We start from the raw sequence: 24,857 nt of genomic DNA on the forward strand, positions 1-24,857 counted from the left end.
TGCTGCAATTGTGTTTTTTTGTAATCTCAATTAGGTCTTTGTAGTCTTACAGCTTTAAAGAGTTCATTTCCAGCTTCAGGAAATATCACATGAATAACAAAACAAAATTTTACAGCTTCCTTCTGACTATTATGTTCAAGAAAAAACTATGTGCAGTTCTTTTGAGGAAATAATAGATCATTGTATCTCTGTACAAAATTAACTCAATACATTTTAAAAAAATGACAGTGACAGTAGCAGCTAAACTTCAGCAACTTCATAACCTTATTTATATTTACAGAAAATCAGAAAGAGACAGAAATGGGTTTCTGAAAAACAAAAGCAAAGTATTTTTAAAAAGTGAATCTTCAAAAATGCACTTAATACAGTTCAATATTATCAATCCTATCTCCATTAAAGGAACTACAGCAGAGTTCCCTGTCAGTTTACATTTTCTACACAGCATTTAACTCTGGAGAATCAAGGGAAAAACTCCTGACACACTTGGTATCTTCCACAGTGTTATGTAAAAGCTGCTTCCATCTCTACCATTCTCTTGCCCTGCCTCCCCTTGCATATCCCTCTGAGTGTCCACTTGGTACAGACCACACTGCTGTTATACTGTCCCTGTAGTCTAAACTGCTCAGTGCTGTAGAAGTCCAACAGTAAGAAGGGGAGCAAGTAAAGCTGTGTGTGAGCAGTACAGTTCAGTTGTGGTGTAATTCTTGCTTCTTTCAGGGATCCCTAACCCTGCTTGACAACAGAATGAGCTATATAATGGCACACCCTTCCTCCTGCTGACAGAAGAATCAGCAAAGACTCCCTCAAACAGCTGTGTGCAGCTGTGTGTCTGTCATCCCTTGAACAGAACAAAAGAAACTTAACAAGATCATGTCCTCTTCTGGATCTAACAGCCACAATAAGAGACTGCCTTGTAAGTATTTCTATTATATAAAATAAGTGTAATCATTCTGTTAAATCTGCCTTCTCACCCAGAATGGGGTCTCACCCAGAATGGGGTCTCAGTGTTTTATGGTGTCTGTAATTTTGATTAATTGTTTTTTTCATTTCAAACAAGTCCAGAAAGTATCTCTGTCGTGACTAAAAATGCGAGTTTTTTTTTTAAATTGGTCACTGCCTTCACTTCTTGTTATTTAAAGTAAAAGCTGTTGAGTGAGTACACCTTTAACTTTTAAATAACAACACAACACGTATACAGTGTGTCTCCCCAGCATAGATTTGTGTCAACAATTATCATTTTTCATGAAACTGCATTTTATATACAAGTACAGAATAAATGATTATATATATAATTTGATATATTGAATTATTTTTCCCAGCTCCAGTAATATTTGTAGGTTTAAAGGAGATACAGATTGCAAAATCATAAGAATGAATCTATATAGTATGCCCCTGCTTGGACCTATACTGCGTATGATCCATGCAATGAAACAGATTGAGTTAACATTTGGATTATGGTGCAACACCATGTTAACAATAATAGGGCAACTTTAAACTCTTTGATATAAAACAAGCATATAAAAAGTTGTTTTGAATTTGCATGATACCTCACTTGCCTAGGTTTACTAGATGAAGGTTGGCTAATAGAGATCTATCAGTGTTGCACCACATAGCCTGTCCTGGAAGGGGTCTCAGGAAATGATGGATTGGAGTTGACATTCCAGTATACTGCAAAAAGAAATTTGAATTTAATCCACTTACCCCTACACAATGCATCGACAGCTGCTGGACAAGTATTAAACGAGTCCAAGGCTAGACAGTCTCACCATTCTGGCTTGAGACATCACCTGTGGATCATAGAAGCTCTCATTTTACATGTTTATCTTTTGTCCTGTTGCTTCACATGTGGTCTGCTGTGGTGGACTTTTGAAATGTATGTATAGGTGTGTAAGTGTAATGGATTGAGTGTTAATAAAATAATGATAAAGCTTCAGAACCTCTTGAAATGCCACAGGATGCCTTGGTTTTGTTTCCACCCAAGTTCATAATTATCATTCTCAACTGTTTACCAGGATAACTGAATCCATCTGGCACTTTTCCAGGGCAGGAAGCAGGTGGTTACTTAAAGAGGTTTGTGCGACTTTCTGGACTATTACCCCTGAAAACTGTAATTCAACATCACAGCATTAAAACAAACAAGGTTTTAGAAGGATTGTGCTTGTTTAAGGGCAGACAGGGATTTATTTAATGCTGTTAGTTGATTAGCAGACTGGTTCAACTTAATATTGGCTCTTGCCTTCTGCTGGTGTTCTCTAGATAATTTCTGTTAAAACATGTTTTCAACTTTGAAAAAAAGAACAGTCATGAACCATAAGTTTGTACTGCAGTTCCATCTGTCCCACATGATTATAAATACAGGTAATTAGGGGATGGGATTTTCTTCACAGGTCTGATATATTGCTCTTTGGGGATATCCAGATTACGGCATGTAGGATCCATCAGGATAATGATTTAGACATCAGTAAGCAACAACTGAATTGTCTCAATAATGCATTTTGGCCATTATGTAGGTCTAAAATAGCAACTGTTTTAGAAATCAAACATATGAAAACCATCATCTTTAAATACCTGTCTGGCCGAACTAAGAAAATTATTATTTTAGCACTGTTACATCAGTCCACTAATTCAGGCATAAACACACATGCATGCACTGGCATCAGGAAATTATTCCTGCTACTCTTTGAATTCTGTTTCTTGTTCAATCATAGAAACATAACAGAAAAGATCTTCACTTCTAAAGAACGAGCAGAGCAGGGCTCTTGGCCAAGGTCTGACTGGCTTTTGTTTCACAAGGGAATGATAAATCAATATCGTAAAGAAAAAATATTAGGTTGCAATTTACAAAGGATTCATGCATTCAATGTATTTCTCTTCATTTTTCACACATGTACTAATATATACATTTTAAAATTTAAATTTAATTTGTTGTAATTTAGGTTGTTGTCCATGTTAATTATGTCAATTAAAGGAGCTAATCTCCAATAGATTTTCCATTCATCTTGTGGATCAATGCATTCTGCATTTTCACTTAAAATTGGAGTGGGTTGTGTCTCTTTGTCTTGTGGGGGAAAAATAGTCTTTGCATAAAATCTGGGTAGTTAGGGTTTATTTCTGTATTGCTAATCCACTCAGTTTAATCCTGTGATTTACACAGTCAAGATCCTGGTGTCCCTACCCCCATCCTTTTCCAGACATATTCTTGCCACCAGGATCTCTTCCTGACAGTGCAGGGATTATCCATGGAGCTCGCTGTAATCAGGTTAGGTCTGACATTTGTGGAATTAATGGGGTTAGATTTCTGGGTAGGTTCACGGAGCAGAGATCCTCACGTGACGAGACTGGCCAGCTTGAAACTTATACGTGCTTCTCAGAAACAGAACCATCCTCCATGACACATGAAATAATACATGAAATATATTACAGAATGGATTCTGTAGAATCAGTCTCTAGTAACTTGCAATTCCTTTGCTATTAGTTTGAAATCAGCGAGAAGCTTCAGTGTACAACATGTAGCAACCTCCCCACACACACAGTCACACATGCAAATAGCATCTTACAGATAGTGATATCATTGTATGAAAATGATGATACAGTTCATGAACTTCATACATTTTAATAGACTGTGCCAAAGGCGTAGTTCATTACTGTTTTAAACAAACAGTATGAGTTCAAGTATTATTGGCAAACCTGGACAAATCCCAAAATGAGATTTCAACCCAAAGCTTGAAAGTCCCAAAGTATTCTTCATGTTTCTTCAAATAATATGGCAAAAAAAATATTTGTTTTGCGGGGGTTTTAAAACTGTAATTTTTGATCAATTTAATTTGTAATGCATACCGTTTAAATTTTGCTAGGAGACATTCACAGCTTGTTGCTTGGGACTGAATACTCAGCAATATTATGAATGAGCTCATAAAATGAATGAGGTTAATAACTTCTAAATCACTGACCTTGAAGTATTGAAGTAACCCTGTCTGGGAAGATTGTGCATCACCACCTCTTTCCTTTAACCTCAAAGGTTATAGATTGTATAATCAAGCAGCATGCACCATACAGTATGTTCCCTGGTAACGATGCACCGATAATTAAAGCTATAAAATAGATTGGATGTCTTCAAAAGAGCAATAAATAGTTTTAGAAAAAAACTTCAAGCAGCATTTAGTGAAAGAGAGAAGCTATTTAGACCAGCCAGAGCTATGTCAGAACTGAATTTAGACTAAACAAAGTTGAAGAAGATAAGTAAATATTCAACAAACTTAAGGAGCATAAGATTACTAACTATACTGCATAAAAATGGATTAGTAAATAACATGGGCATTCTGTCTCACATGTCTGGAGTGATGCACGTATGCTGCAGACAATAAAATGACTATGAATCACCAGACAGTTAAAAAAGTGTTGAAAAACAAACAATTATTAATTTGTTACAGAAATTGTTTTACTAAACCTGAGTTCCCAGTAAATACTTGTGTGAAGTGTTTTTGCATCTTGTTTCTAACAAATGAATCCCACTCTCAGCATGCTGTCTGGCAATGAAATTGCCTGAATTCCAGGGACCCACTGCCCCTCTGCCTTAGGACCTGTCTCCCTCACCTGCCATGTCGAGACAGTGGAAGAGTGAATGTCAAAAATAAAACATACATTCATATATTCATACGCAATACATTACACATATTATGTGTGCTTTCATATGCTGGCAAAATACATGCTTCAATACATGTTATTGAATAAATCTCAACTTCCTGAACACATGAGAAGCTATAGGGAAAACTATTCTTGCGAATTATGACTTAGAAAGTCTGTAGAAACCTGGTGTGTACAGAAATTGTGTCCCTAAGGGACACTTTAAACTCAGATCTTTCAGTGTATTTTGAGTGGAGTGCTCTGATAAGGGGGATTCTGGTGTAATATCTTTAAATAAAGAAAATCTAAGTCAGACAGCAACTACATGACAGCTTGCTGTGGAAGAACTCCAGTTACTGTACATACACATTCACAATCTACATTCATCCTTTAGCTTATCTTTCTCCAAATAGACTCCCTGTTAGGCTCTTTATTTACAAGTACAGGAACCGTGGGACACAGAGAATATTATGACACTACAGTTCTGCTGAAGGACATTTCTACATTTAGATTGGACAACGTTATGATTTTCATGGTAATGGAAGAAAGCTGCAAAACTATCTGTTTCTATTGAAAATCTGCAATGCAACAACAACTTTACAGCTGTTACACTGTGATAGGGAGTAGAAAGAACTGGGCCTTTTGTTAAGCAGATGATAAATGACACAGTTTTGATAATAAAATAAGGAGTGCTGTACCTTTCCATGATAGTGTGTACATTCTCTATTCTAAATAAATTCCCTTTAAGTTTAAAAGTGTATTGTTTCAGATCTTTGAGACTGGTTAACTAGTTCTTGATCCATGTGGATTCCTATGGCTTTAATCTGAGAATCAACCCTTAATGAGGAATCTTACCAAAAGCTTCCTGTAGGTCTAAATATATCATTTTGTATATGTGACTTTACATAACTATACCTATTTAAAGACGTCTAGCAAGTTAAATCTTCACTTTCTTAATCCATGTTACTCATTCCTTAAAACACCACTATTCTCTAAGCCTTCTTCTAATTATCTCTCCAAAAGAAAGACCAATTGATTCCCTTATTCAGTTCAGAATTGGTGTCATTTATCTAATTTGGAGATACTATAAATTCACATTCTAAATGACTGCTGAAATATCTTAGCTAGGGGTCTGTGAATAACATCCCCTCTTCCTTAAGTAGGACTGGTGGTTGCACACTTTGTGATCTATTGGTCTATAGTCTCCCTAGACCCTGTGGTACTTCAGTGTCAGCTCTGTTAAACTCACCAACTCCTGATGGAGATTGTAATAACATGGGTCATGTTACTGACAACTTCTATTATAAAAATATTGGATTGTGTATATCTGAAATATATATTTAGTATGTTTACTATACCTTTGTCATCTTGTGTTACAAATTCCCCGGTTATCACAAAAACTACTCGGCTTTACAAGACTATTTACAATTTTGGTTTAGTACACTTCTTTTACATCTGCACATTTAGAATGACTACAGTAACTGTAATAGCCCCTGGAAAGTAGACGTCAATGTGACTGGAAAGTGGCACACTATAATGAATTTTTAGATTCAAAATAAATAATTCTGGCGTGCCGTTCCATTTGGAAACAGATTGTGAAACACTCTACCTCTGGAAATATAATTTGCTTATATATTTAATAGAACTTGAATTAATATATATATATAATATACGAATTAAATATTAACAACATTAACAGTATATTTTAATGTTATTAATATTTAATACTAATGTAATTGACATATAATTAATCAATAACTTGAATTTTATTAGATTAGGCTAGTCAATTGAGTTTGATACACTTCTTTCCTAACCAAAATAATATTATTATAGGGTATATGACAAACATGAAATTTAGTAAACGACCCTCATACACGTCCAATTATGAATTCAGGATAGTCAAGTACAGAGCCTTATCCTCTGAGATTCCTTAAAGGGGCGTTTGAAAAAAAAAAGAAATTACAGATATTACAGATATCTCACTGGATTGTGATGGTAAATAGGGATGTTCCTGTAAATACACCACAAAGCTCTAACAATCCTTTTTGTGAGCTTAGAGTAGTCAATCATTGTCTGACAGGAGACTAAAGACTGGGCAAAGACTATTGTGAAGTGTTGGATAATAATGATGTCATTAAACAAAAATTTGTTGCAACACCCAGCTCAAATGTCTCAAATGGCTTTCCAGACCATTAATAATTATATATTTTTTTATATTCTTCATCCTGGAGCAGTTTTATAATCAAGAAAATCAACAAGTCATAGCTGGTATTCAATTGTTGAATTTGTCAATTGCCCTATTCGCTCCTTTCATTAGGGGAAACAGATGTCATTAGCAGCCAAAGAAAAATCCTTGTCTTTGGTAATATACTGTACGTTTGTGTAAAACATTCTAACATATAACACACACATATTAAAAATCATTTATCTATAGCTTAATGAAGAACAATGTCTTTCATCCTACTTATTGATAGAATCTAATACATCATATACAGTATATGTACTGCATATAGTGCATTATACTGTAGGGAGGTGAATTTGAAAGAGCTGTATATACATGTAAAGAGAGAAAGAAACTGAGAAAGAGACTGACTTAACTAAATACATTCAAATTACTGTGTAACTACTAACTGCTAGTGACCGTGGAATGTTATTTGCAGGTTTTCTTGTTTTTCTCATGAGCATTATATTAAGAGACAGGTGAAGGTTGTGGAGCACACATGAAGAAGGCATTGTGTATTTTTTCTTTTTCTTTAAGCAAGGAATAAACCTTTACCTGTTCCTTTGCAGTTTACGCATGCTGACACAGCTATCTACTCGTACTTCATTGCTGTTAATATAAAATCTATCTACAATTTAGTTTTTTTTAAATGAAATGACTGTTACCATTGCACAGTATATTACACATTTTCTAATTTACTGTCTCAGTTCAGCCATGCCGAGAAGATTACACTAAATTAAGAATCTATCAGTTCTGAAAGGATTGATAGACAGATGAGCAAAGCAGTCATCTCTGAAACAAGATAATTTTTTATTTTCCCTCTTGGTTCCAGGCTTGAACATGAATTATTGGCTTTGCTAATAAATGAGAAGTTCCTGAACAGATTAATTCACTCTCCATAGCTCAGAACAGTGTGTGCTCAAAGCAAACGTTCCAGGATGAATCATTTGGACAGGCATGCTGGTAGAGAAGAAATTATGTCCTGTCAAATTAATTTTTCACTCCCTGGATGTCTGAGTCCAGCACTAGATCCCAGTATATATGTTGCTTTAATTCCTTTTGCCTCTTGTTTTAAATTAAATTTCCATAAAGTAACATAACATGTCAATTTTGTGCAGTTAATGTAATTAATATAATCCACTATCATCTAAGAACAAACATTTTAAGGATGAAATAAAACAACTCCTTATGTATGTGCAGTGTCCATGTTTGTCCTCTGGATTATGTAAACAAACAACTGATCATATACCCTAGTTAAGGCTCTAAAGGGCTAGATTTGAACATTCTTATTAGTCAATTAATTAATCAGCAGAATGTAGTGCAGAATGTTTGATATGGGAGTGAATGACAACAGCATGTTTTGTCAGACTATCACAGATGTGGATCAAACTGGCCTGATTGTATGTATAGGTAACTTGATCAAATCAATTTAATCAATTCATGTATCTACAGTATGCTTTCTCAGCGCTTACTGTAGCTTGAGTGTTAAACATTTGGTACTGTAGTACCAAATTCAAATTATGATTTCAAATGTTTCACATCCTTAGGTCTTGAAGCTGATGACAATTTGATCCTCAGTATGTACTGTACAAGGTGGATTATAAGTAATTATTAGAGTAGGTTTTCTTAGGTTATTCATCATCTCATTACTGTATTCAGATGTCAAGGTTTTAGTAGCTTAGAGGAAATGTACTTACTGCTATAACCTTCTAATGAAGAAGAAGTGATATTCAGAACTGGCTTTATGTTTGTAAAACCACAAGTGCCCAGAGTAATACTGTAGCTCTCCTAACAAAGCAACTTGTTTTTCTTCTCTGGAGAAACACACATCCAGCTAGACCTCTCTTTTTTCTATTTATCTCAGCCTAGATGTAAGACTGAGCTTTTAATGCATCCTGGTGCAGTGACCTTCAGGCTTCGTGTTGCAGAACAGAAATGAATCACAACCATGTGCTTCTACTATCATGTTGTACCCAGACATTGGCAGGAATCCTCCTTTAAATAAACTTTTTTATCTGGGGATTCGCTACAATGCTTTTATTCAATTCATTGTCATAACTCTTCTTCACCAAGAAATACATTAACTACACATGGTTGAAGGTGTATATAATGTTTTAGTCATTGCTGAAGTTGCATTTATGAGTACAGTGGCATATAATGATTAGAAGTGAAGCCCATAAGAATACAGTTATCTGTTTCTTTACTCTAGAGCCTTGTTTTTCCTGTCAAAACAGCTTTTTAACCACAATATGAAAATGCAAACTCAAGTACAGCCCTGGCTAAAGTAACCTTCTACCTAGTGTGCTTTTGTTTACCTATAGCAGGACTTGATTAGACTATGTAATTGTGCCCCAATAATTTACCAATTGTGGATATTTCTTGGAAAGCTATGCTTTTGTGAATCTCAAACTTTTAATGGGTTGCTCCTGAACTAAGTCTGCTCAGAGTTTTGAAAAAAGGGTGACTACCCAAATCAAAGAGCTTCTGTGCTGAGAGATGAACACAGCACTGTCTTAATTGTGAACCAGACTGATAGAATAAAGGGCTTCTTACCAAACTTCCCGTCCACAGAGCAGACCAGACCAATCCCTAAACCTCATGAACTCTGGTTTTGTCCCTGTATGAAAAGGGTTTTACTTTCCCAGTCATGCTGAAAGTTCTGTTTCTCTTTGTGAGAGGAGGCTGAGCATGCCTCTCACATCCGCTCTCCAACTCCTTTCGCATTCTGCCTGGATCCATGCCCTCATTTCAACACTCCCTTAGTTTTTTTTTCTGCAAACAATTAGAAAATATTCAGCTTTGTGCTTTCCTGACCCATCCAGAGTTAAACTTGTCTTACCCTTGCTAAATGTTAACTCCCTATCAGATAATCAGGCAACATTTATGAACTTATTTAGCAATTACTGATCTAACAAACCATGTTTGCAAGTCACACTGTATGTTCAACTTATTTTATAAGAATGTTTGTTAGTGCAACTGTTTAAGTGCAGGTCGTTCAGACATATAAGACTGAAAGAACTGAGGCATGTTTCTAGCATGTTTCTAGCATTAAGCTGTTCAACCGGTTGTCTGGAGGTTAGAGCAGACTCGCAAGTGAATCGTTGTCTACCAAATTGCTATAAAACTACTGGTACTCTGGCTTCCCAGTTGAGTGTCATGTTAATTCTGAGACTAGAGAGGTCTACTCACTCAGGTGAAGTGAACACAGCGGAAAAACTGAAATGACCTAAAAAGTTCAACTAAACAAAATATTTGAGCAGGGGGTCTCCAATCTGTCTCCTGAAGGGCATGGTAATACATTTCCTAAAGGTTGAACATAGGTGTAAGTAATGAATGACTTAAACAATATTCTTTTACAAAGTCATGCATCTCAAAACCATTTTTCCAGTGAGCAATGGAATTTTTTAGGTCAATTGCATGAGAAAGATTAAGTGACACACCAGAAGGTCATGGCTAACATTCAGTGAAGGATATGTATATTTTTGCTGTCTGGGTTCAGGATCCTCTTTCCTAGTTTAGTAACAAAGGTATTTTACTGCTTTGGTACAGCTCGTGATTCTGTCTGTTCTTTTCCAATGTTTTATCTACAGATTAAGTACTGCAATGCTTCATTAAAACAGAGCTTGGTTTAGTGAAAAATTAATGTACACGTGTCAAACTGCAATGATTAAGTTGAAATGCAGACCTTTTGTAAATCATTTAAGAAAATAAAATGTATTACAAAGTCATGACATTCATCTGTACGGGAGCACTGGTCGATCAGGCCTAATAAAAGTTAGCTAATAAGAGTAAAATAAAAGTTATCTATCCATCTATCCATTTGTAACTGCTTTTTCCAATATAGGGTTGCAGTGGGGCCACACAAGTAATGTGTACAACAGCAAGCAGGATACACCCTGGATGGGACACCAGTCCATTGCAGGGCGCACAAAGACACAAATATGTGTACACGCACCAATTTTCACAGTAGCTTATTAACCTACCTGTGTGTCTTTGGATTATGGGAGGAAACTAGAGCACCCAGAGGAAACACACTCAAAAACAGGGAAAACATACAAATACCACACAGATAGCACCCCAGAAATTGAACCCAGGGTCCCGGCAATGGGAGACAGCAATGCTAACCACTTTGTTTTTTTATTAATATCCTCAAGGGGCCTTGTTCAAAATTTTGATCCCATTTTGATCCTGTTAGGAAGATTTAAAAAATCATCTAAACATCACCTGCATATAGCAGAGCACATATAGTTGCTTTTGTGTTTAAACTCAGCCATGAATTAAATAACTACAACAACTATCCAGTCATCAGTTTCTGCTGGCCTCACACGTTTGTCTCTGCAGAGGCTTTCTGAGTAGGATTTTAAGCTGGTTTGACAAGCCTTACTTCCTCTGCTTAAAATAGAGAAGCTGGAGATTTACAGAAATACCTCCTTGTAAGGTCGGGCTTGCAGACTGCATTCAATAGGGTGCAATAACCCTGTTGTTCTTATGCATCATTTTTCTTTTTCAGTGATAGATCTTGACGCTAGTTTGCCTGCCCTTGTCAGCCAGAGGTTTTGCTGTTACAGCAGGGAATTTTCCAATCAAATATTCTGAATTTTGTAACAAAACATCTAAATGACAGCAAGGTAACATGCCCATTAAAAATAGTGACCTGAATTTAAATGTCATTGCTCCTTGGGGGAATATTCCTTTCCCTGAGTGCTATGTTCATGAATAAGAAAAGACATCTTCTTCTTCTGCCTGTTTTGTCTAAAAGCGATCACTTTTGAAATAAACACTGTCCAATTAATTTACATAAACTGTCCTTGAGTTAGTTAGCATATTATGTAAGGAGTATTTTACACTGTCACATACTCTGTCTCTTTTTATACACTTCAGGCCTTGTGAAATCTACACTGCTGTGTGAAACTGTTAGATGTTTCACATTGTTAAACTATTTTTCCTTCTTTGTACAGAAACATTCTATGGGAGATTTACTTCTAAAAAAGTAGAATTTTATTTCAGTAGAAGTTCAAAAACTAAAAGATAATCAAAGTAGATGCATATTTTGTAAAACAAAAATGAGACTTTCAGCTTCATGGATTGTGATAATAAAGAGGAATACCTGTTGATGAGTCAATTAGATTTTATTGATACTGTAAATGTGATGGATGAGCTGCTGCAGCACTTCATATTGGTTGCTCTTGCATAGTTTGCCCTGAGATGCTATAAATGAGTTTTTAATTATTCTGATCAATGTGAATTAAAAATTACTAAATGACAATCATGGCTTTATTTTACTCAAACAAAGTAGTACTTACTATCTTGACAGCATCATTCAGTGTTATTATATAGCAACAGAAAAAGCCAGTGGAAGCTCTGAGTACTTTGTGGAATTATTCAATTATACACATACTGTAACTCCTGATTGTGTCTAAAATGTTTTATCTAACCAGCTGCTGCTGGTAGGCCTACACTTTCATTAATCAATCCCAATCATCATCTACCTTATTGAAACTGTTCATTTTTTTCCAATTATGTATCATACAAACTAGCATGATTCTTTGAAAATAAAAACATCGTAATTTCACAGTTATCCTTAATTCTTTATTTAGTATTTGAAGGCTTTGGGAGCTACTGAGCTGAGATGTCCATACTTAGCACAATGCCATAGTGTAGCTTAACTGAATGAGGCACACTTCAGTGTGCTGACAGTCTTCATTGTATTTCTAATTTGGATGGGTCTTAAAAGCTTTACCCAATTAGCTGAAACCCTCCCAGTAAATTTCTAATGTAGCCTAAATCCAAAGCTGCCTTTTCAGAATGGCTCAATAAAATGAGAAATGCACACAGAGCTGGAAATGAAAGCGTAGACAATTGCTCAAAGATGATTACAACCATGTTTTGAAAGCCCACTTCATATTAAAGAACGTATGTTTTTTGTTATTTCCATGCAATGTAGAAAATACTTTTTCACATTATTTTCAAGTGCTACAGGTATGTATATATACAGACATGAGACATAGGTATTTAGAATCCCAGTTTTGTAATCACATATTTGTTTTCTGAACAAAAAACAGTTCCAATCTGTGTGGAGAAGATCAACAATCATATGCATGAAATTACAGTCTTTTCTTGGTTCATCATGTTTATGAGTGGGTCACTAAGAAGTGCTTTTACTGGTCCTGGAAGTGTATGGTAGATTGTGGATAGGCAATGAGATCACAAATGCTCATATCTTGTGACTTTTCAGGCAGTAATGGTCTCAGTTAAAAGATTAAGTCTGTGTTTTATCTGTAATGTCAAAACTGTAGAAGAACAGGAGATATCCAGTTGGTTTCAGCTACACATTACTAAAGGATTGTGCTGAGAAAACATTTTGTGTCCTCGAGACTTAAACCACCAATCGCGGAGCTACGCAGCATTAGTGAACACTGGCTTTCTGGACATGGAGAGCTGATTCACCCAGCTTCAGGCCGAATACAGCTTAGGACCTCACAGTAAGAGCAGCATGAAACTGCCTTGAAGGAGGAAAACCTCCCTGTCTCCTTTCTAACAAAGAAAAGTGAAACTAATTTGTTTTGATAACTGTGATCAGACTGCGATGACTGTATCTGCTTTCTCTTTCCACGCAACCAGAAAAGGAGAAAAAAAGCAGTCGCCACCCAGACAGTTTAATGTTAAGTAAACACAGGAATGGAGCATAACAAGTTAACTTAAAACTCTTCCAATCAACATGAATCTGTAATGGCTTTCCCCAGCCTCCTTGGCACTGTATGCCAAATGAGTTTCATGGGAAAATGCCCTAATTTGGCCACTGATGCCAGATATAGGCATTCCACCGAGATGAAACACTACAGAATAAGAGAAAAGATGGAATGCTTTCAATGATTAATTGCAAGTTTCTGAGGACTTAGTCTTTCTCTTGTTGTTGGCAGACAAGCAAATCTTTCTTTTTAATTTGTTACGGATGTCTTTTTTTATTCGGTGAGTAACGCCAGTCACCTTCGTAAGCTGAGGTCTGCATCTCCTAAATGGCATGGGTTAGCTATTCTCTACTAAAGGTTCGCTAAAAATAGCTAGGCATTCTGTGCAGTGAACACCACATTACTTCAAACTTAGAGCTGACTGTTCTGCTCCTGAATTCTTTCTTCTTGAGATCACTGTACAGTTTCAGTGAGAGATCTCAACTGAAATGACAGGCTACTGACCAGTTCTCTGCAGGTGCTCCTTCAGAGAACAGGTATATTGAAAACCAGGCTAAACTATCTAAACTGAACGGAAAGTTGTAAACACATAAGACAGATTATTGATAAGAGGAGGCCTTGTAGCTCATTTGGTTCCTGTAACTAATTCAAATGAGGATCACATACATTCATTTCTTAAAGTAAGATAGGATATTAGCTTTTATATGCCTTGGTAGCTTTTAACAATCTGCCATAACCTTCTGCAAAAACATATCTCCTGTCCTCTGTTTTAAATATGTTTCCTCAGTTTTCCTTTTTGTCTTCTCTTTGTGTTTCACTGTTTGGGTCAACTTTGTCAAAGCAGTTGAGCAGTCTGAAGACGTGACTAGACTTGTCTTGCAGAATTCTGCATTCAAGACTAAAAACGTTCTTTTAGCCTGTCAGTCACTAGCTGGTTGTACTTCTTTTCTGTAACATGAAGTAAAAAATTGTTACAACAAAGTTTTACTACTGCGTTGTAGAATTTTAACAGCCCATTGCAGGACACACACAGACACACACACTCACACCAGGACCAATTTTCCCAGAAGCCAATTAATCTACCAGTCTTTTGACTATGGGAGAAACAAGACAAAACACACACAAAACTGGGGTCAACATATAGTACAAATACCACACAGATAGCACCCCAGGTCAGGAATTGAACCCAAGGCTCCAGACTTGCAAAGCAGCCTTGCTAAACACTGCACCATCATACCACCTTACAATTGTAACCGGAACATTTCTTAACATATACTGTATTCTACACATTAAACTATATATCTCAACATTGTATTTTCCTTTCTTTATGACCACTTTGTCTAGAAGAATTAAGTAATCTGTCATGTATTTTGTATTGCATTACAATGGTAAATGAGCCAAATGTAAAACACTGACTAGATTCTGTCCAAAGTCACCTTTCCTGTATACATATAAGGGAACTAACTCTGGCTGTGTGTCAGGACCTTGTCAGTCACTGACAGTGGTGGAGTCTGGCGCTGTGCACAAGCTGTTGATTCTGGACAGGATGATTCTCATTAACCTGTAACTGCAGCTCAGATTTTTGATGGAGTAAATGAGGAGCCTTAGGGCAGTCAGTAACCAGAACGTCTGACTTGTGCATGTGTCCGCTGTCAGCCTGGGAGCTGTCACACATCGGTTGTTTGAATGACAACATCCCAGTGATAAAACAGCACCTCCTTGGAAAGCTGGAGTTCCTGTGTAACGGAATGGGATTCTACTGGTTTGGTTGGTAGGAGTTGGACTACATAAGCAGGCTTTGTTTTGTATGTGTATATGCCTGTGTATAAATACTTGGAGAAGAAAAAATAGCAAAGCTTTCCCTTTTTATTCTGAAGCATCGAGCAATATTTATAACAAATGAAAGTTTTCTATGTGATCTCTGCTAATTAAACAGAATGCAAGTGCTGAGCCAATATAATGGGAAAAGCCCATGTAGCAGGACAGACAAGGTTAAAAACATTATACTTGATATTTATTTTGTGGTGCTTAATTAAATATTGATTTTCTATCATAGTCACAACTTTTCCGTTTTTCAGAGAGTGGGTTGAAAGCTTTTCACTTCTGGACAAAAGATGGGGATTCAGCCTTGCTTTGTACAGTCAAAAGAGATATCGGGCTGTCTTTACTGAGATCAGTGTGGCATACATTTCTTTCGCAATGAGATGACAAAGGAAGGCTGAGCCCTGACAGCCTGTAATTTGTGGGGTCTGTGCCAAGCCAGAAATACAATTTTCCCACAGTCAATATCCAGGCAACCTAGAGGTAAGATTAAGTTGTAATTTGTTTAAAGCAGACAGAGTCTCTGATTGTGGTAGTGCCTCTGTGTGTGTCTTTTAAAAAGTAGCTCTGCACTGGGAATATTTTACAAGGAGGAAAAACAAACATTGAAAATACTAGATAACACCTCCTGTTTTAATTGTAGTTTAAAGTACTTAACTTGAAAATTCAAACTTAAATAAAAAATAATAACAGAAAGCTTCTAGTCCCGGCAAGGACAACAGCACAGTGGAAGCTATCTTGGAAACACAGGGCACAAAACAGGGCCTGAGAGCAAACTCATCCTATCCAGCATATATTCGGGATCTGGAACCACAGCATCTGTAGACAACCCATATGAACACAGAGTGAACATGCAAACTCCACACAGACAGGTCCCACAGGCCACGGTGGGGCCCAGGACCCTGGAGATGATAGGCAAAAGTCTTAACTGCTAAATATCACACCCCAGAAATATAATTGATAAATAATGATTATGTCAGTCAGGGGGATAGTTTTAGGTTTGCTATTTCTTTCAGGAAATATTTCACTACAGTGAAACCTTTAAAAAAGGCTGCTTTAACACAAAGAATTGCTTCTGTGACATTAAGTTTCATTTGAACAACAGCTGCTATAAAAATCGAATGAGAACTGAACTTCTTTAAAAGCTTAACAAAGTATTTTTTTATTGTCAATGGATACAGTGGAATTGTATGTTAGTTTTATTGACAAAAAGACATGTTAAATCTCTTTTTTTTCTGCAATCAAATATCTAACAGCTTGGTAACAATTTTTTTTTCTCAGTGTTTTTCGTGCTTCCAAAAACTTTCCAAAATGACTACGGCAAATGTGGAAAAAAACCCATGGCTTATTAAATAAGAAGCATAACTACTTGCAAAGTCTTTGTGAATCTATGGTGAGTCAACATCCCATCTGGAGACATTAAACATGAGCTCTGTACAGAATTTAATATTGTACTGCAGTTACAAAACAGAAATAAGGATATAAGATGTTATGTCAGAGTCATATTCCAAGTCACATTATCATGCCTGAGGGCAAAAGAGGGACAGAAGCACATTGTTGCAGATCTCTCTCTTTTACTCTGTCGCTCTCTGTTGTGGTGTATATAAATGCTGATTAATATATAAATGATAACAGGTATTGAAAAAGAAGTTCTAAACATTTAATAGAAGATAGATTTTGTGCAAAATGCAATACCATTTGAAATACTGTATAAAGGTTTGATTATCCCAAGCATATTGCTGAGATTAATGTATTTCACAGTCAGCACGGTGTCTTGTTGAATGGAAAAAAGGTCTCTGTGATGTGACTATAAAATGTAATGAAAATTGTTAATTTTCTTGTAGAAAAGTTGTGCATATAGACTTTTCTGATTGGTGCAGAATGCACAATACGTCTTAGGCATATCTACTGACACAGACCAGAAAAATGGCCTGTTCCTTAGCTACAGTACAGTTCCTATAAGTCTGTTTCAGTGAACTATACCATGAAGACTGAGACAGAGGTCTAGAAACTGCAGCTGTGATTGTTATTTAAACTATCAGGAGTGATAGAATGTGGTACAGAGGGGGGGGTTCAGTAAACTCTAGGGATATATGGTTCTGTTTAGCATTCTGCTATCTCCCCCAAACCTCCATGCTAATCCTTGAGAGATTTATACATCAATTTTCTTTTTAGCAGCTGGTGAGAGCTCTGCACAGTCTCTGAATTATTCTGATGGCATGAGCCAGAAAATGCAAGTTGCTCACCCTTCAGAGCTCTATGCTCTGTAACACATTGCCCCCTTCTGGCTAAAGATCTTTTGGTGTGATTTACCGGTAATCATTTCCAAAGCACTGCGGTTCCTTACATATTGCTCTTGATCCAATCACACCTTTTTGTTGCTATTCCAACAGCAACATTCAAATTGTTGGAGATCTGCTAGACAATTACACATAATAAGGAGCACGAAAAGCCATTTCTAGCCCTGCAGGCTATGTAGAATGGGAATGACTTATTGTACTATTGAGAAAAAGATAGACACTTGACATTTGATCTCTCCAAAAACAAAGGTGGTGTAAAGTACTGTAGAGAGGCTGTGTGCACTTACCTGTATAACCATAAGTCACACAGCAAATTCAAACAATCTTAAACCAAGAGCAAATCATTTATCAGAAATTATTATTTCTGAGCCACTGCTTTGTGTTAATTTGATCTTAATAAGGGGGTACTTTTACCAAAACTAATTTGTGAAATAATTAGTGCCATGGGCAAGTGGATTGTCTCACTTCGTTAGTGTTGAAGACCCTTTGTTACCCAGCTTCCTCTTATACAGGTTATGAACAAGTGCCGAATGTTACTCTTAGTGACTATGACCGCAAACCTTTTTTTTTCATAGCTCCTGAAAGCATTTTCAATGATGAATTGTTGAAAATTGGAGAAGTATGAGTTGACAAGTTTCTCATCGAGTCTGGCTCTGCTCCTGCCTTGCAAAGCATTTCCCCATCGTGCCAATGCAAATAATAATAATAATAATAATAATAATAATAATAATAATAATAATAATAATAATTGCTTACACTTATATAGCGCTTTTCTGGACACTCCACTCAAAGCGCTTTACAGGTAATGGGGACTCCCCTCCACCACCACCAATGTGCAGCATCCACCTGGATGATGCGACGGCAGCCATAGTGCGCCAGAACGCTCACCACACATCACCACACATCACCACACATAATGCTGAAATCTGTTAGCACCACGAAAAGGTTTCTCTTTTCTGGAAGAGTTCAATGTCTGATAAGACCTTAATATTGTGATTTATTTTGCAGGATTGTGCAGTAAAAGGGCATTGATTAGTATTTCACAAATGGGGTATATTACCATCAAAACATAATTATGATGTATTAAATAGAAACAGATAGTAATGCAGTATGTGTCTTTGTGCTCCACTGCAGCCCACTCCATGGTAGACTAAACAGAATGTTTAGAAAGAGGCAGTTTGTCCGCAGTAGAAACAGTAGTGGTCCTTGGAGTTGGGAGAGTGCGTGGGAGCTGACTCTGCGGTTGTGACTGCCAGCAGAGACAGAGCATGCTCAGAGAGTCCTGGAGATGGATGCTGCCCAGCAGATGAAGATACGGGAGAGACAGCGCTTCTTCGAGGAGGTCTTTCAGCATGATGTTGACGTCTTCCTCTCCACCACTCACCTCCAGATCGAACACAAGAGGCGTGAGTAGGCCTCCATTAAACCATCCTGCGAGACAACAGGGTTCACATTCCAGGAGTCTTTAATATCAGGAGGACACAGGAATAGTACAGTTATAACTCTGTTTTTGAATCCTTTGAGCACGATTGAGTTAAGCCCATCTTTGTTAACTCTTACTAAGCTCAGAAAGTTGCTAGGAGAAAGATCTTCAAAAAGGTAATGACATTTGCTATTAAGAAAATGCTCAATGTCTAACTCAGCTAAGCAGGGAAACATGACTTAGAGAAACGTCTGAGTGTTTTTAGCAACAGCCGAAACATAGTTCAAAAATATTCATGAGCACCAGCACTGGAATATAAAGACTAAACCTTGCTTCTGGCTCCCCCTGCTGGGTGGAGGAAGACTCCATTTTTACCCAGGCAGGGACAGGGTCTGTAATCTCATACAATACAGAAAATGAAAACAAACAGGACAAAGGGCACGCCAATGTGATCATATAACAGCTCAAGGAAGACAGCTGAAATACAAGAACAGTACAAAGAAAACAAAGGTGTGTAATAAGAGTGAATGAGGATGAGTCAGACTATTTAGATGGAGCATGAGATAAAAACACATACTTTGTCTTAAACACAAATGTATTTTCTTTATATTAATACTTAACTTATTAAATTTAACATACAAACTACAGACAGCTTTGTTGGCAAAGAAACAAAAAATAAAACATATGAAGAAGTGTTTGCATATGATAGTTATCAAACATATCTTTCAACACTTAACACTGTGAAATGTTTTGTACCATTCATGTACAGCTCATTACATATATGTTCAATGTACTTTAGAGGGAAAAAAGATTCATTGACAGAGAAATATAGAAAGGCATAATCTATATAGGTATTCAAATTCCCAAAACTTTTGATGTGCCACAGCGAAAAGTAAAAAACTAATAAGGCCAATGTCCATGTCCCTTGACCAGCCCCCATTGGCAGTATATCCTCTATGGAGGTCAATGTGGACATGCTGGAACAGATGGAGCTGATGGACATCTCTGACCAGGAGGCCCTGGATGTTTTCCTGAATTCGGGAGCAGATGAGAGTGATATCCCATCTCCGCGGGCAGGTAGGAAAAATGGACATCTCAGACATCTAAGAGCTCGGAGCATACGTATTCCTATCAATCCGAAAAAATGGTGCCTGAGTGAAGTCTTTGCTAGACACAAATCTCGGATTTCCTTTAATTTAAGTGTATGCTCTATTTACCAACATAAAACATAATTGCATACATATAGCAAGTTTCCAGAAATAAAACATAGGAAGAATGATCTCTACTGCACATGAGGATATTTAACAATACAAACAGCCACACTTTGATCTGATAATTCATCAATTACTACAGGTTTAGTTTTCTTCCCCACTCTTTGAGAAAACGGCATGAGCTTGTATTTTTATATGCACCTATGTGAACATATGTTTTTAAAAGTGATTCACGTGCTGGAACTTATTTTGACTCATGATATCTGTGGATTTGGGTAGCTCATTGCCATTGTGTTTTTAAGCCTTTTTAAGAGATGCCCTTTAGCACAAATGCTTCAGTCACTTGACAAAAAAAAAAGAAAGTGACAAGCCATTAGTCATGACAGGTCATGAATGGCATTTCAGCAAACAAGCTGAGAAAGTTGAATGAAAAGGCGTTCGAAACATTGTTCTCTTTGCTGCTCTTCCAGATCAGGGTGATGAGGATCAGATCATGCTGCAGGTGCCCCATGGTAGAGAAGTCAAGTCACGCATGTCCTCCACCTCGTCCACCTCCACAGACCCCTACAGCCTTGACACCAGCGAAGAGGGGGCTGACACCCCCACTGTCCAATCAGACGATGAGGAAGTCCACGCCAGCACGGAATTGCTGACCACCACTCCCCTGACAAATGAAGATGAGGAGGGTCAGTCTGTCCCCACCTCTTAGCAATCCCTGTGCAGAAACACATGTGCTTCTAAACATCACTGCAACACAGAGGAGTCTTCACAGACAGACTCTTAAACAGCGGAGAGAGACATTAATAAGTGCTATTTAGAATGGACTGGTGACAAGTGGCCACTTATTGATATTGGCCTGTTTCCTTTCTGTGGTTTATCTACACTACTGTACAAGTCATTCAACATTTTTTCCTTTCAAAAAACACTTTTTCAAAATATAACATTGCACAACTTTCTTACTATTTTCTCATAGTTTGATTAAGATATTATGCTTTTTAATTTTACTTTGTTTCTTAGAAGCATTGCGGTTTGCATTTTAAACCACAACTTGGTGCCAAGATTTTAAAAGGAAAACTTAACTTAAAGAACCCCCAAAATTAACTTCTTTTACACAGCATGTGCGTATGCCATGACAGATGGTTCCCAAAAGTGATATGAAAAAAAATTAAGAAAGAAAAAAATCCAAAAAACAGTTCTGTTCTTTTGAAGAAAAAAAAACACCCTATAACAAATTTCAAATAACCTGCAGATTTTGTATTTTGCAGAAAATAGTGACATTCTTGGCCAATCCATACTTCTGATGTACTGTACAATTTGTTTTGACCACAATTTGGAAGATGTGGTTGACTTTAATCAAAATTCCCTCTCTTCTTCTTTTTTTTACATAAAACTGGACCTAATTGATAGGTTTTGTCTTCAGGGAATCTCTCTGTCTTATCTTAGTGATTAAACATAGAGATTCTATCATTCATTATCAGCTGTTGGCTAATTGATTGACAATCTCTCATGATTTTTAAACATGTAGTGTATTAAAATGTTGGACAGTTTATGGGAGGCCTTGAGGAGTCATGACAAAGTATTTTTTGACCAGCATACACATTTGGAAAACTGTAGATGTACAATTTGCTTTGACATATGCACGAATAAGACTGTGACATAAGGTGGTCAAGTTTAATCAAACAAATACAAAAATATACTTTTATTAACATCTGAAATAACACACTGCAGTTAAGTTCAGTTTCAGGTACGATGATGTTTATCATAGTGTACTTAGAAGTAACAGCTGATGATATTGGGTTTGTGTCCAAACAACATTTTGAAGTTTGTTAATGTCTTTTTAGTATTTTGAGAATGTGGCAAAAAAAAATCCCAGAAACAATTCCTGGCAGTGAATATAATAATATAATATTAGACTCACATGTGCTAAAATACTATTTGTGAGTTTTTAATAATTAATATCACCAATATTTACATGTATTTGTATGCCATTGCTAAAATAGGCCAAATATTCCCATTAATGTCAGAAATTAATATATACAGTACAGGTTAAATCCACCTCTAACTAAGCTCTACTTGTTCCTTGTGCACCTCAAAATCCAGCACAACTCCTGACTCATTTTTTATGTTCTACAAAACAAAAGAAACAATTAACTTATGTCAATTTATAGTTACTCTTCCCTTTGTGGTCCAGTTGTTTTCCTAAATCTCTTCATACCATTAACAGCTTAAGGATAAATTGGTCCAGTTAACCCTGAATTGGTTTAATCTTTCTCCCAGATTTAAAGCACAAAAACATAATAGAGAAATAGAGATGTAAAACCTCTGATCTAAGTATTATTCTGTTTTAAGATGTTTTTTTTTTACTGATTTTCGGTACACTACATTAAAATCCACATTTGAATTGTTTTTTAAAATCTCAGCTGTTTAAAGGGCTCAGTGCAGCTTTGGGCATGGGAACAGTAATGCTAAAATGGACACAAGTGCAAATCACAAGTAATGGGAAATGTGTGTCGGCCTCTTTGAATTGAAAGAGGTTAAACACTCTCAGACATGTGACTGTAACCCCATCATCACCACCACACACATGCATACTACCATCAATGCAGAAAGGCAACATGAATAAACAGCAGGATAGTGGATCCTTTGCAAGTAGTGCCTAAAGGATTAAGGCATAGACTTGAAGTAATGGAAACACTTATACTAATGGCATCTTCCTCTTGACTCTTCTGTAAAATGAACTCCCACTTTGTTTTCCTTGCTAATACTGTACAGGGCTCTCCAAAACTATGGGAACAGCAAAGCCAAAACTCTGATTTTTGCTTTACAGTCAAACAATTTGTAAATGTGATCATACGATAAGCACAATGTAATATGTTTTACTTTCAAGTAATTCTGAGCATCCATTTGATCATATGAGAACATATAAAAACATTATTGTGATTTAAAGTAATCATCATATCAACCATAATGAATGGTACACATTCACATTGGTACATTTCATAGTGAAAAGGTAATAGTGAAGTTTTTCTGTTGGATAACCCTTTGACACAATACCTGCACAAAGTCTACAGCCAATACAGTTCAACTCTTTGAGTAAATCATTTGAGATGTTTTACTGCAACCAGACTGAATTCTATTCCTATGGTGTTCTGACTTCAATTTTTTCAACTGGATTGAAAGATGGAGAGTGAGTTGGCCAGGCAGTGGTTTTCCACTTTTTTCCGTTGATGAACTCCTTGGTTGCATGGGTGAAGCGTTACCCAATAAGTATGGAATCCTTTTCATTGTCATAAGCAGGCAAAAAAGTTTCTTTTGTTTACAATTCATTCTGCTGTTGTCATCATTAGTTCCTTGTCCAATAAAGATGAGTGGCAATGCATGCCCTAGCCATAACTGTACGTAAGCCATGCTTCAGAATTTGCTTGGAATTACAAAGGTGAGTCTGGAGAGTTATGGAACAAAGCGTTCCAAACTGATAAGACCAAGATAAACCTTATAAAAATAAACTGATGCAAAGGTGGAGAAGAAAAGGATGCCCCAAAAGACACCACCTCATCTGTGAAGCATGGCCTAGCCTAAGCAAAAGTAATTGTTCTGACTTTGCTAATACCATTGGTGGACACTGTATGGGTCATGTGTAATCCTTTGCTCTGTTATACTGGGAAAAAAAACAATGTTTCTCTTATTTACTTTGTATAAGCAAAGTTCATAATAAAGAACAGAAGATTAACTGCTGAGCTGTGAAGTGTCCCTAGTTTCATTTTTAAATTCTTTTGTGTTAGGCACTAGAGCCTAATCATTTTGTACTAGCCTTCAAGTAAAATCAAAACAGGAAGATATATTGTATGAAAAGTACTATCTGTTGCTTCTACAAGGGTTTATGAGGAGTAAAGTTTCAATGATACTTTTGCGGATGAAAGAAACATACTCTTACTTACAGGTGTCCTAAGGAGAAGGATCAGAGATGAAAGATGAGATTGGGTGCAATATTTCTTATCACAGAGGCTCAAAGATTGGTGTAACGAGCAATACTTGTACACAAAATCATGAAAATTAAAAATACTTCCTGAAACGACATAAAAATCTACTTGCGCCCATTGTCAAAAAAGATGACAAGGAACATATTTTTCATTGTTACCAGGTGCCCCAGATTGTGTTTTCTTTTCCAGCTTTGCCCCTTAGGACAGAGAAACTTTATATAAGGTGCTCAAAAAAACATTCCCCTCAGGTTAGCCAATAATACCTATGAGATCATTTGAAATGGCCAGATCTCTCTGTTTAAGAGTTCTGTACAGTAGATACCGCTGATACCAGAAAGAAAATTTATTAAGGGACTGTAACTTGTTGCAAGACAAAGTACTGTATGTGTACTGTAACTGTAAATACACCTTTGGCAAAAGGAAGAAAGTACAGTTAATGCATGTAATATTAGATAGGTATATTAAGTATATTACATACAATTATATTCCACAATTAAAAAAACGATGATTAACTACATACATTAGTGTTTTTCCAGAAAGTACAGATTATATCACTTTAATTAAAGGGTTTTATTTTACGAAATAAAAA

At 36.5% G+C, this 24,857-nt stretch overlaps 1 protein-coding gene across 4 annotated transcripts; it reads left to right on the forward strand.

Annotated features, from left to right (window-relative positions):
• The first annotated feature begins 608 nt into the window (after positions 1–608).
• On the forward strand, positions 609–24,025 carry LOC148648171 (dysbindin). 4 transcript variants are annotated; one of them, XM_088607901.1, is made up of 5 exons: positions 609–913; positions 2,013–2,070; positions 18,911–19,060; positions 20,011–20,154; positions 20,759–24,025. In XM_088607901.1, exons 3-5 carry the CDS (start codon positions 18,943–18,945, stop codon positions 20,995–20,997), a joined length of 501 nt encoding a protein of 166 aa, XP_088464027.1. In that variant the 5' UTR covers positions 609–913; positions 2,013–2,070; positions 18,911–18,942; the 3' UTR covers positions 20,998–24,025. The 4 variants fall into 4 exon arrangements, with proteins under 4 accessions (XP_088464027.1, XP_088464029.1, XP_088464028.1 ...); XM_088607903.1 differs by lacking the exon at positions 2,013–2,070 and adding an exon at positions 16,636–16,747; XM_088607902.1 differs by lacking the exon at positions 2,013–2,070 and having other exon boundaries at positions 18,914–19,060.
• Positions 24,026–24,857: the final 832 nt, after the last annotated feature.

Source organism: Lepisosteus platostomus, chromosome 15 (genome assembly GCF_059453375.1).
Source record: "Lepisosteus platostomus isolate fLepPlt1 chromosome 15, fLepPlt1.hap1, whole genome shotgun sequence".
Classification (NCBI taxonomy): Eukaryota; Metazoa; Chordata; class Actinopteri; order Semionotiformes; family Lepisosteidae; genus Lepisosteus; species Lepisosteus platostomus.

What these genes read in the sequence shown, in the direction of transcription:
- LOC148648171 (XM_088607900.1), top strand. Translation starts at nt 871, where the DNA reads ATGTCCTCTTCTGGATCTAACAGCCACAATAAGAGACTGCCTT. An exon ending in CCACAATAAGAGACTGCCTT is followed by an intron (nt 914 to 18,910) that starts GTAAGTATTTCT and finishes TGTGACTGCCAG; the next exon opens with CAGAGACAGAGCATGCTCAG. An exon ending in TATCCCATCTCCGCGGGCAG is followed by an intron (nt 20,155 to 20,758) that starts GTAGGAAAAATG and finishes CTGCTCTTCCAG; the next exon opens with ATCAGGGTGATGAGGATCAG.